Source organism: Lathamus discolor, chromosome 1 (assembly GCF_037157495.1).
Source record: "Lathamus discolor isolate bLatDis1 chromosome 1, bLatDis1.hap1, whole genome shotgun sequence".
NCBI lineage: Eukaryota > Metazoa > Chordata > Aves > Psittaciformes > Psittacidae > Lathamus > Lathamus discolor.
The window spans coordinates 119,423,368-119,436,825 of NC_088884.1; the positions used below are offsets into that span (position 1 = coordinate 119,423,368).

At 39.6% G+C, this 13,458-nt stretch overlaps 1 protein-coding gene across 3 annotated transcripts in view; it reads left to right on the forward strand.

Annotated features, from left to right (window-relative positions):
* MND1 (meiotic nuclear divisions 1) overlaps positions 1–12,513 on the forward strand; it is a 44,039-nt gene extending 31,526 nt beyond the window's left edge. For 2 of the 3 annotated variants that reach the window (XM_065665228.1, XM_065665227.1), the window contains exons 7-8: positions 10,506–10,550; positions 12,255–12,513. In XM_065665228.1, the coding sequence (XP_065521300.1) occupies positions 10,506–10,550; positions 12,255–12,361 (152 nt within the window). In that variant the 3' untranslated portion in view covers positions 12,362–12,513. Of the gene's footprint in view, positions 1–6,792; positions 6,874–10,505; positions 10,551–12,254 lie in introns of those variants that run through there. The other variant, XM_065665229.1, reaches the window with a different exon arrangement.
* The last annotated feature ends 945 nt before the right edge of the window (positions 12,514–13,458 follow it).

Sequence of the window (13,458 nt, forward strand, 5' to 3'; positions counted from 1 at the left end):
ACCTGTTCAAAAGCTACATTAAAAGACAAAGCAAAATGCTTTACCAAAGCTAAACATAATTTTTAGAAAGAATTAGGAATAAATCTATAAATGTATATAATCATAGTTACACGCAGTAACAGTACACATAAATTTTAACTGTTAAGTTGAAAAAGGAACAGGGTACTAATGACTGGAATTACAAATGTAAACTTGATCACTAATGCTCCAAGCTCCTTTGGTGATCATAGCAAGTGAGAAGGAATTGCAAGTTTAAGCAGTATTTCTGCTTGTTTATTTTAATCCTCTCCAATTTTCTCTCTGCCTTTAAAATCAAGGGAGGCTTGTTTGCAGTTTGGTTACTGAAAATGCTGGTCTTTTGACAGGCCAAACATTTGCAGAGCAGAATCTGGCTGTGATTACAGGAGGCCATAACATGATGGTTTAAGGACCTTCCCTGACAGAAGCAGGTTTAAAGAGTTCTCACCTTTGCCCTTAATTCCTGTGCTGTGGTTCACCAGTGATAAGAACAAGTTATCAGTTGGAGTTAGCAACTTTTGGTGTATATATTGTTGGCTTGTGGTAGACTCCGACGATGTCTTTAAAATCTCTTTCCACCAAAGAGTGTGTCTGATGGCTTTTGCTGGCTTCTTCAGAAGGCTTTCATGCATGTGGGGCCCCCAACACAAGAGAGACGTGGAACTGCTCAAGCAAGTCTGGAGGAGTGCCACAGAGATGATCTGAGGGCTGAAGCACCTTTCCTATGGAGACAGGTTCAGAGAGCTGGGTTTCTTCAGCCGGGAAAACAGAAGACTCCAGGAGAACTCTAGAGCAGTTTCCAGTATGTAAAGGGGGACTAGAGGAAATCTGGAGAAGGACTTTTTACAAGAGCGTATAGTGATAGGACAAGGTGGAATGGTTTTAAATTGAAAAAGGGGAGATTTGGATTAGATACTAAGGAAAATATTCTTCACTATGAGGGTGGTGAGACACTGATTGAGATGTGGTTGCCCTATCCCTGGAAGCATTCAAGGCCAGGTTGGATGGGGCTTTGAGCAACCTGGTCTTAGTGGAAGGTGTCCCTGCCCATTGCACGGGGGTTGGAACTGGGTGATCTTTAAAGCCACTTCCAACTCAAACTATTCTATACGGTAATTTGTCATGCATCTCATGGACTTTTTTGTCTTGCGGTAGTTCCCCTAAAGATCAACCAGGGAATTTCTGACCACCTAGGAGCACATCAGGTGACACATCTTCAAAAGGCATCTTCCTGAACTCTGAAATTAGTTGAACTGTGTAGAAAATGGATTTTGAAAGAACTGAGAGAGAAACAGGGGTAAGTAGCTTCTGGCACTTGGGAAAAAAGGAGACTGTAACAGCCATGAAGAATAATGAGCAAAGGAGCACCAGGACAGAACGATGCAGCTTAAGATATATCTGCACATATATTCCAAAGGCACAGAGCTTAAAGTGAAATAAGGGGCTTTTGGCTGAAGTTCAACATGGTCATTTGGCTTTTGGCAAAAGGCCTTAATTCTCTGTATTTCAGAGAATTTTTCTGTCTCTGTTTGGCCTAAAATTTGGACTCCAGCTAAGAGGTTACTCTGCAATGAAAAACTGACCTAAATATTTAGACACACGCATACATGTGTTTTTATACCTCAGGCACATTCTAACAAGGCTAATCTTCTGGGAGAGTGTCAGCTTGGGCCAACTTGCTTTAAAATGAAGCTGCATTTTAGCTGGTTAAGTGAAAAAAAGGAGCAAATTTTAAAATAGGTTGTCTTTTGTCAGTGGGGTTTTACTTCCACACGCAGAGGCAGCTGGAAGATCAGCTGTTTATTTATTATATGTATAACACCCTGCTTAAATAAAATGGCTACTCTAGCAAGATACCTTTTATTTTAAGTTAAATGAGAAATGTGTTGTCAATCTCATATGTTAGGAAGTCTCCCATATGTTATGGGATAAGTTGTGTTTTCATTATTGGTTTATCTAGGTTAGGAATCTGTATTAGGAATATACACTGATATGTTGTACTTTGCTATTTGCCTGCAGACATTCTGCAGGACAGGTTGTGTGTCTGCAAGACTAATCTTGGCACTGGTGGTATATTTCAGAATACTTCCAGTGTTTTTTTTCTCTCCTCGCCTTAATATCTTATGAGCTAGTTTCACTGAAAAGAGCAGGGTATCAGAAAAACCAATTTGGAAACACCTAGAAGAACACAGATTTTGTCTTTGTTACTGTAAGAGACCTTTGTATACTGGGAGAAGTTTGTCTTTGGTGTTTTGCCTGGGTTTTGGATGATACTGTGTTAAGTAGGGGAATACAATCCTGATGAAACTGCAGTAGTGTGAATCTAAACCCGTAATTGTATCAAGGTGTATTCATCCCTAATTCAGTATTAGAAAGGGGGTAGAATCAATGAAGCTCTATAATAGGGTCTGTGCTTCTGCTCAGTATTTATATTAATGAGGTGGATAATGGAAGACATACTTTTGTTACATTTGCACATGGCAAAACTAGGAGAAGCTGCATGGACCAAGGACAAGGTGAGATTTCAAAATGAGCATGAGAAATTGTAAAGATGATCTAAAAAATACTGAATAAAAGTCAGTAGTGGCAAGCACAAGGACATGCGCACATTCAAGGATATAGTGTAATGCAAATTATCTGGAGCAGCTGCTGAAATGGGGAGGGTTTGAAAAGATGTTTTACTAGTTTACAGGTTGATTTTTAAGACATTCTTGTGAAAAGCAAAATCGCCATACTAAGATACAGAAACCAGCAATGAGATATATGGGAAAAAATCTGTCTACTCAGGTTGGCTTTAGTGAGGCTTCAGCTGTATCACTGCAGCAGTGTTGGATATCATGTTTGAGAGGTATATAACTATCTAGGGAGAATTCAAGAGTAGAGTAAAAAGACCAGACATTGAGCAGCTGCATTCTAGGAGAAAAAAACTTACAAAAATAGAGCTCAAAAGACAGTTGTTTCTGGTGGGTTTCTGTATCTCCTTTAAAAAAGGAAAGGTATAGCCTGTTGCTCAGGTTCACAGAGAACTTGGCAATAAGTAATAGCCTTAAATTGCACAGGAAAAGTAAGTTGGATGAAAAACTATTCTAATGATTGCAATAATCAAACACAGAACTAGATTGCCTGGGAAGGTTGTAAAAGCCCTAACACTGGAACCTTAAAACCAGGCTACAAATACCTTATAAATGGCACAGGTAAGTTTGAACATGCATTGAATCATGTCTACAGAGGCTGAAGGACCTCCTGTGGTGCCTTCCAGACTCTTACCTGCAGATTCCGTGACACAAGGCGTGCAGCAGAGTGACATGCTGAACTAGACAAAACCCACAGTGCTCTGGGATGGGCCTCCTGGTGAAATGAATTTCAGCAACACAGAAGTTTGTGAGTTCCTTTAGCAGTGCAGTAGGTATGGAGTTTATTAGTAAACGAAGTGAGGAGGGAGGACTTATCCCCTGAAGAAAAACAGTGGTGTTAGGGAGCCTGAATCAAGAGGTGGTGTGCTTGTTTCCCTTTTGTAAGCACATTGCTTCCCTCTGTTCTTTGGGTAAGAATAGATGTATTTTAGCTAAGCAACTAGGATTTCAGCAGAATACTTTTTCAGGTAGAATAATTGAAAGTTAAACTGTGTTTTTTTCTGTGGCTATGTGATTATAGTCAACTTAAGTGCAAGAGCATGTCTTTTGCGTAGAGGCATCTTTTGGCAGCAGTTCTGACAAATTCTGTTGGATGCTTTTTCAGAGAGATACCATGTACATCCTGATGAAATTTGGCAGTGTGACCTTTTCATGTGGGACAGAGGGAGCTTTTGCTGATGTGACTTGACACTTTTTTCAAACACGCTAACAAAGATTCAGACCCTTTAAAAGCATATTCCCTGATATGTGGATCAGTTTATTAGTAGCTTTCCTGTGCACTGCCATGTCTCACCATGTAGCAAGACTGGCACTATGATATATATTTGCTCAGGTTTTATATACACATACAGCTGTGCAGCAGAAATACTAATTCATTCATATATCAATTTTCTTAGTATTTTTCTATCACAAATGGCTTATATTGTGTTCTATGCTTTTCAAAATAATTGTAGATGAGTAGGTAGGATACATAATTGTCAGCACTTGCTTGTAGTTCTGAAACTTACTCCTTTTTATGAATTAGTCAGTATAAATGAATGTCAGTATAAATAGTTCTATTGAATTTGTGATGTCATTGAAATGAGAAATCATATTTATGCATTAATTTGAATTTAGTAATGAATTCTGAAGCATTGTGACCTGTTGATGAATATCATGGAGATAAGTGTTATGTGGGATACTGGAGTACGGGGGAAGAATGATGTGTTATTTTGGATTCAAAGGAGTTGACAGAATCTGATGTGCTATCACTCTTCTGCACAAGAGCTCTTTATTCTGCTTATAAGAGGAAACACCTTTTTGGGGACCATGTGGGAAGGTAAAGATTGCATATAGTGCGGAGGTACCTTCGCCTAATACTTGGTCACAAAACATTTTTCTAAAGCTGTTCTCGATATGTTGTGAGCTACGCCATGACAGTGTTGTAGACTGCTTAGTCTCAAGCAGACTCAAATATGGACTTTAAAGAAGCCACTTGATCACATCGTAGCCATGAATACTTGCCAGTGGCAAGCTACAGTCTCTTGATCAGTCTCTTGTGTCAGTCTGTGGATGAATACGTCAGTAAGAGTTACTAGGCAATTACCCTTTGTACTCTCTGTGGATGACAGCGTATAATTTGTATGTTCACCTTCTAGCCTGGCCTTTAGAGATGGGCTCTTTAATTGCATAGGACGTTTTCACTAATGGGAAAGATTTCAGAAACTGTGCATCATAGGGTATTATAATGATACCTCTCCAAGAGAGGTGGGGAAACACAAATCTGTCATACTGTGATGACTGCAAGGTAAACAATGTTTCTGGAAAGTGAGGCCAGCCTGTGAGCAGGAGAATGCATAACTCTGCAGAAGGCAATGGGTAATCAGAGTCACTGGAGATTTGAGTTCCCATATTGTTCTTACAGTAGTTGCCATTTTTCATATGTAAATTCAGTGTAAGTGGATGAAGAATTACTACTGGAATTCAAATCCAGCTAATGCAATTAATTTACCCTGACCAGTTTCATGAGAGAGATTGGGTCTCTTTGGGCTAATATTTCTCACTGGCCCCTGAGAACAGTTGCAGCTGTTCTCTGCATTCCATGTAGAAGATTAGCAATTCACACTGTAAAGTACCCCCTTGCCCACATGCTCGAGACTGCAGTTGTATTTCGTATGTATCTACTACCAGTCCCACAGGTTGATGGGTGACTGTTTCCTTGGAAAGATGCTAATTGCCTCTGCAGTCATGTGCCTTTTAAGTGAGGAAATGCATACAATTTTCTTGTGGCATTTGTGGCACCAAACTAGCTTTATAAATATAACTAGGTTTTGTTATTCTGTAGAAATAGAGGTTCCTGGACCTGAAAACTGTGTTTACTTACAGTAATCCTTAAAATCATCTCCAAAATGCCAGAGTAGGAACAAGAAGAGGAAAGAAAGCTACAGCTCTTTGTTGATTTCCAAGTCTGTAGGTTGATGAGAGCACTTTCTGGCTATTGAGATTTATTTATTCATTTATTTATTAGTACAGCTATTGGAGCTGTAATGTGTTACCTTTGATTGTTTGATTTTTGAATACTGTTCAGGGACTGTTTCTTTAGTATTCCTTTAATGATATGTGCAGGACTTCAGCTTTTAGAAAGAACCTAAAAGTAGGTTTAAAAATGTTTTTGAGGAAATGGTGGTGGTTGTGGCTACCACAATTGTTGTTTACCCATGGAAGTGTCCAAAGTCTGATAGAAAGACCAACTTAGTCTATCTAGTCTTAGTCTCCTGAAGTATATATATATTGTGTTGATAAGGCGTGTAGCGGTCTTATCCCTGTGGAAATATTTGAGGCTTCAACCAGCTTTTGCCATTCCATTTTGGAATGCAAATAAGACCTTTAATTCCACCACCACCATCACCACCCCCTTCCAGGAACAAAGTGAGCAAATCTGGGGGAAAGGAAGCAGGAAAAGAGGAAAGAGGAGGCTGCAGTTCTGCAGTATGCCGAGAAGGATTGTAGGTCTCCCTGAGTCAGATCAGGAAAAATGTGGCTTTCCTGTGTTAAGATTTGAGCCAATATGTATTGCCAGTTCAGATTTGTTCAGAAATACTGCAGTGTTAATGTTTTGTGTTGCTGGCCTTTGCCCCTGACCCCAGGTATGTCCATTTGCTTTAGAAGGGTTCTTATTGCACCTCTTGCAGCTGTCCACATGCCCTTTTGTCAGCTCTGTCTCCTGACCTGCTCCCAAATCCCCGCAGGTCACTGGTAGAATGTCACTCGCCTGCATTAAAAAGCATGTTTTTAACCCTCCCTCACTTTATTTTTAGACATTCATTGCTGCTGGACCTTCCTTTCCATATCTTTGCTTTCCTCCAAGGGGGTAGGGAGGATTGTCTCTGTGGTAAGGACAATCACAGATGCTTAGGAAAATGGCTCTGTTCTTAGGAAAAAGCCCAGAATCTGAGCTTCTTGAGTTCCCCAGAGGTGGGCTGGGGTTCAGGGCAGAAGAAACTTCCGTAAGGACTCGTCAGTTCTAACTCTTTGACCCTTAGCCTTTCACCGTTTAGGGCGCATTTCCTGGTGTGTTTTGCTAACATAACGTACCAGTGTTGCAAGCGATGCTGCTCCTGGGCTTTGCATTGCTGTACTCACAGTGGTTGCTTTTTTTCAGTTCAGGAGAGAAAATGCAAGCTTCTATTTTCCTGCTCTGAAAATGCGAACTGTGCCTGAAATTAATCAGTGGAGGATACAGGTGTGTGCCTCAGCCATGTGAATGACTTGTACCCTACACACATGGGAGCAGGAAAGTCTATTGATGCATCATCACAGAAATTGGTGAAATAACTGCATAATGTTCAGAACAATGGATTATTCTGTTGCTTACAGATACCAGTTGTATATATTGTCAGCTTTTGTGCAGATGTATAGTTATAGAATTAACTAGGGCCTAATAGTAGTAATGAGAACATCTGGAGCATATGTTGTCTCCTGTATTGCTCACCTTTTCTGCATATTTGAGCCTTTCATTGCCTTGCACAGCTTTGGTACTGGAAGATTATTTAGTAGCTGTCAAAAATCAAGCTCTGATAGAGAAGCTCTGGTCAGCAGGAAGACCAGCAGGGTTTCAGCCAAGCTCAGGACCCAAAGGTTGTGTTAATTTTGGCAATTAGCCAGCTGCCCTCTATGTTGTCTCTGAGTTTCTACTTTTTACAGTTCACACAGATTGTGTCCTGATTCTTCTTTGGTATATGTATATTTAAGTTCCCATGCTATTATCGGCTTTAGATCTTAAACTGTCTTATTTAATGCAGTCTAAAAACCAGGAGGCCAATGGCTGTGTGATGCTGTGGAGCTAGAGAATAAGCAATTGGAAGTAGCATGTCTTTGAGCTGTATCAGTTCATAAAAAAGGAGTGTCTGGGGATGGCTGTTTTACTCCTTCATCTTTTCCTCACCCTCCATGCACAGGCACTTACAGATGATGCAACCAATGAAAGTCCAAGCAAGCAACTATAAAAGGCTTCTAGAAAGAAGGTAGTGGGCAGATGCCTTCATGTCTGTCAGTTCTTGTGGTGGAGTCAGGCATCTCTAGAAGATGTTGACAATGATGCAGAATTAGCTGGTGCCTTCAGATGATGAAGGTCCATAACTATCAATACCTGTCTCTTCTTCATGGATGAGGTGTTTCCCCCACCCCAGACTGAAAAAGGAATATGAAGGGAAAATTTAAGTGAAGAAATCGGTGGTTAAGCAGAGTGCAGTGCCATCCTGCAGCAGTGGCAGTGACCGTCTCACCTGATGATAAGAGAAGGTGCGAGCTGTCTTGTTTGCATGAGCTTGCTCAGGCTGGACATCAAAAACACATGGGTGTCTTGCAGCTTGCCAGGCTAGCTGGCGTTGCTGTTAATATAATATGCCTGATAGTCTAAGCAACTGTCAACATGGCAGAGTACATCCATACGTGCATCCCTATGGTGCTATCATATACATGGGTGTGTGGGGTAAATGGGAAATAGCAAGCAGCAAACACTTGCCTCGGCCTCTTGTGAATGCATTTCCTGGAGATGCTGTGTGCCTGAGGCTTTATAAGTCCTCATTTCCCCAGCTCTGAGCCCCCGGGCAGCAGAGTAATGTGAGGGATGTGTGTTAACCAGTCTCTGAGGCAGCCTCTTTGATATTCAACCAGATTGTTTGAACATCACCTTCCCCATTCTGAAGTTCTGCCTCCGCTTGTGATCCTTCCACACCTCTACCATGACACTTTGCTGCCAGTCTGTGATCAGTCCCAGGTGGTGCATGGAGAGAATGACAAGGTTAAAATAGTTCTTCTTTTATTTTTTATAACTTCTATCTCAGCGGTTTATTCTGTTCGGGGTTTTGTTTTGTTTGGGTTTTTTTTTTTTTTGTTATTTCTCTGCTATTTAAGTCATTGAAGGCACTGCCCACTGCAGGATTTTCCCATTATAGCTTCCTGCTCTTGCTACCATTCTTTCATTTCTAGCCACAATTCCATTATAAGCAGCCATTGCTATTCTAATCACCCTGTTGCCCAGCCTGTATCTGTTGATCACCCGAGCCTTTTCTTTGACAGAGATAAAAAGTCACATTTTTAAAAACACATGATCGCATGAAACGTGATCATCATCAAAACACACGATTTAACATGCATAAACAATATTTAAAGGGTGACAATTCACCATGCTGCCACTATTCTTTTTCTTTTTAAAGCACCATACTATCTGGTCATGGGCTTCAAGCACAGGGCTATGTGCTCAAGGCTGCAGGAACTGCGAGCTGCTGTGTGATGCAGAAACTCAGCTGGTTAGCTGCTTCCAGCAAAGCAAACCTTTCCACTGAGACTTGGTGGATGCTGTGGACTAGGCTGGCTCACCCATCATCAGGCAGCTGTCACCTTGCAGCCCTGGATCCATGGATCTCCCCCATAGTTTTGTTTCAAACTTCAGTACTTGGAGTCAGATAAAGCTTTACAGTTTTACTATAGAGTTCAGAAAAATGCTGAGGTAAGTATTATTGCTAACACATGTAAAATCTTGACCACTGAAAGCTGTTACTCTGCAGACTTGCAGTTGTGTTACGTAAAGTTCTGTTCAAAACGCCATTGGCTTTCAGTATGCTGTCAGTGCTGCCAGTCATGGGACTGAACAAGTGGGGGTGGCAACAAGCAGTCAGCAAAGGAAAATAAGGAGTATCTCTCAAGGCAGGAATAACTTGAATTTCTGATGCATGCAAGCAAGCAAAAATGCTGTCTTATCCACTCCCCTTTTTTTCCTTCCCATCTTTTTCACTTCATGCTGTGCCTATAATTATAGGCCTTTTCTAGAAGCTCCACTGGTTTTGAAATGGTATTTTACTGTTTTAAACATTTTTCACATCAGTTGCTGAAGTATTAAGGGCGGAATAATGACTGTTTGCCTTCCTGTGTGCTGGCAAATGATTTTTCAACATAATTTCATTTTGCCTGAAGTATAATCTTTATAACAATAGATAGCTGATCATATATTCACTTCTCAGTACCCCTGGAGACAGATTTCATGCTGACCATTCAAATGCGTATTATCATGCAAGTACTAACAAGACCAAGTGGGAATAACTAAGCTATGTGTAGGTGTGAGAACCATAATGATTCTGATAAATTCCCACGTTACAAACCAACCTGTTTGATTTGTTTCAGTACTTACTTTGATGGGAGCAAGGTGATCTAAGAGGAATTTTTCTTGATGCTGCTTTGCCTCATGGAAACTATAGAAAAGCTATTTGTAGTAATGGCATTTTACTAATACACATTTTTCTCTGGAGCAGTGGCAAGGGAAGGAAGCCAAGTTTAATAACCAGGAACACTACTTTCTCTTCATTTCATTGAGGTGGTTCTCAAAAGCTCGGGAAACCTTCCAGAGCAATATGATAGACTTTTGGATTAATGTGATAGGCTGTTACTCTTTTCCTTATCTATAGAGTCATGCATACCTATGTGATGGGTTACTTATGTATAGAGAGGATTATAAAATATTTTCCATCTCTGTTGCCTTTAATATCTTTAGGCCATGTATCTAGTTCCAATCTTGGTACAGACGATTAAGGCCTCAGGCAAACCAAACCAGGATTATTTCATTTTAAAATACACTTCAAAAACTCACACTTGTTCATATGGTATCTTTTATATTCCTTTGCTCCTGTTTAACTTCAGTCTGTGCTTGCTGGAAAGTATAAAACAGAAGAAGGGTTTGGAAGCAGTGGAATAACTTCCTTATATTGTGTGGTTCCCTAAAAATTACATCAATAAAAATCTAATCTTCGTGCCTTGCAACTATAGTATGATTTTACTGTGATGTATGATATTTTGTTGTGTTTTTCTTTTCTTTTTCAGGCCAAACAAACAAAGTAGCCAAGGAGGCAGCCAATAGATGGACTGGTGGGTATGCATTTATATTGTTTAACACAGCTTCAGACTAGAGCAATTTCAGTAAAAGACCTACTCATTACTAAGAATTCTAAACTAGATTAGGACTTGATGCAGGATAGACCTCGCTTACAAAAGCATGCAGGAATATATTTTACTTATAAATGATCACGGTTCAAAAAAGTACATTTTCTCAGTTTAGTTACTGAATGTATTTCACATCACAAATGGATTTGTTCTTCTGGTGCAATCTTGCACACTGCGTTAAGACCTACAATTTGTTTTCTTGATTGAGTCGAAATCTCTTAACATCAGGAAAACACTAACAGAAAGAGACTGGAAATGGCTGTGTCCAGGTATTCAAAAGTTTAATTCTCCTGTTTTGAGTTTTTGTCTCTTTCTAAAAACTAGAATGTTTTGTGGAACCTTAGTGCTGCTATCATATGACGGATGCTAATATAACGTAGGTATTTCTCATACTAATTTGTCGGCTTTGACAAGTCGGAAAAATGCTGCATGGTTTTTAGGAAGGTTACTGTGGTAACATTTTCATGGAAGTTTAACTCTATCTTCTGTTGTTGCTTAGCTTTGCTATATTGCTATATATTTCCATTTTGCAGAGCAAGCAATATATATGTCTTTTTTAATTATTTAGAATATAATTTGTAATTTTTCGGTTACAATTCATCTACTACTGATAGACTGCTCGCCCTCATCGATTATGCCAAGTGCAGTAGGATATCACTGTCAGTCTTTTGACTATTACTACTTTATAACTTCATTTGCACTGGGGTTTTTACTGCATATGAGGAAACAAAGTTATGTATTTGAAAATGACTTTTGGGAGTACTGTTGTCAGGGCTTTCTACTGTGGATGACAGGCTGTTCTCAAGGTCTTGACAGAGGTAAAGGAACTATGCCTCAGCCTGTAGAAAGTGCTTTTGCTGTTTAATTAGACAATTAGGTTATGTGCTGCAGCATATTTTTCTTCTCATGAGACAGTTTTAAAACCAAATGTCTGATGGCTAAAGACAAGAAAATATTTCTAAGGTGTATAGGCACAGAGAACACTTCCTGTCTTTAATGAATGCTATAATTTATGGGTGCTAGGAATGACGTAGTGAGTTTCAATCGATACTGCAGTGAAAAATTATGTTAAATTGAAAAGACTGTATGTGCTAAAATAATAGTCATGCGATGCTAAAAAGAAGTGCTGACTAAAATAAAGCTACTTTTTATCTATTTGACTTTCAAGCAAAATGTGTGTTATCTGAACAAACACAAGCAGGACTAGAACGGACCTTGTAGTTAATTTGAATCTTATTTTCGCAGTTGTAGACAGTCACACAGCAGGTGTCTAGTTGAAAAGGGACATAAAAAAATACTTATTATGCATATTCACACTTAGCTCATCACTCTACAGCAGGCTTACACTGTAATTGTGCCTTTCAGTCTTCCCTTAAGAAAGAAGCAAGGAAAGATTAAGGGAACCTCCAAAAAAAGAGAAGGCCTATTTTACTTGGTATTGAGTAAAAGGATGTCATTAACAAAAGCCTCCCATTTTCTGTTCTAAATCTACTTAATAATGATATTCCCCATTATGTACCTTTTTCATCTACACAGAGATAATGCAAATGAAAGGATTGTGTTGTAGCCAAAACTAATTCGTGCTTCCCTTAAATACTCAAAACTGGATCTTTTTCGTTCTGTTTACAGATAATATCTTTTCAATAAAGTCCTGGGCCAAACGTAAATTTGGATTTGAAGAGAGCAGAATTGACAAAGGTTTTGGAATCCCAGAAGATTTGGATTACATTGATTAGTGTTCAGCAGTTGATGACTGACACAGTTGTACATAGTTTGTTGAAATATTCTCAGTTGGCATTTCAATGTGTATCTGAATCCTCTCCAAGCAGCTTTATAATTTGCAGGTTTTGTTAAAGTTAATAAAATGATAAAAAGTTGTTGCATTTCAGTTTTTTCCTCGTACTCTGTGGACAGTAAGCCTCTTGGTTTCTTCCCTGAGACAGACTAAGGATGGGCAGGGGTTATAGGAAATAATTATCACAAAGTCCTGAGACTGGTTTTTACTCTTCTTCTGCTTAACTAGGAGTAGTACTAACAGTGAGAAGCTCCAGCGATTTGTGTCAGAACATGATGAAGACTTTGAAGTGGATACAGCAAGGGACACTGAGGAATACAAAGATTTCCCTTTCCCCCCTTTCCCCCCCTCCCTCTGCCAAAGGAATAAACAAGAGCCATAATCCATTCATGGAAAATAGTGAGACTACTAGTAGTAATAATAGTAGTAATTATATCAGTAGGAATAACAGCAATATTAGTAGTAATAATAGTAATAATATGAATAGAAAAGCTGAGGTCTGATTTCAAGTTGTTCTTTGCAAGCAGTCCTAGCAACACAGTAAGTTTGGGGATGAAATTTTGTTTAGTTTTGGAAAATACTAGTTTATCAGAGCAAAATCTGTTCCAGTGCATGTACTGGATTTGACACTGAGAAAGCGTCACTAGGCAAGATTGTTGCTGCAGAGGAGAAGGAGCAAAGATCACCCATATACGCATTTGTACCACAGTGCACCAAGGTTTAGGACGCTGATCTGGGATGTGGGAGACTGAATTCAATTTGCTGTTCAAAACTGAGCATCTTTGGGTTTATGCACACTTTTCAATTTCAGGGTAAAAAAGCAGCCAACCAAAATAACAGCAAATTTCAGAATGCCTTGTTTTTGCTAGGTGACATTTCACAAGTTTACTTCTAGCTCTGACTGATGTGTCGCTACAGAAGAGAGGGGCAGAGGGTGCAGCCTGGTCTTGTACCTCCCACAGCTGCAAATTGGAAGATGGCATTTCTGCTGTACAACTGGAGGATATAAGCTTTACCTTTTGGAGGCAGGTGGTAGAT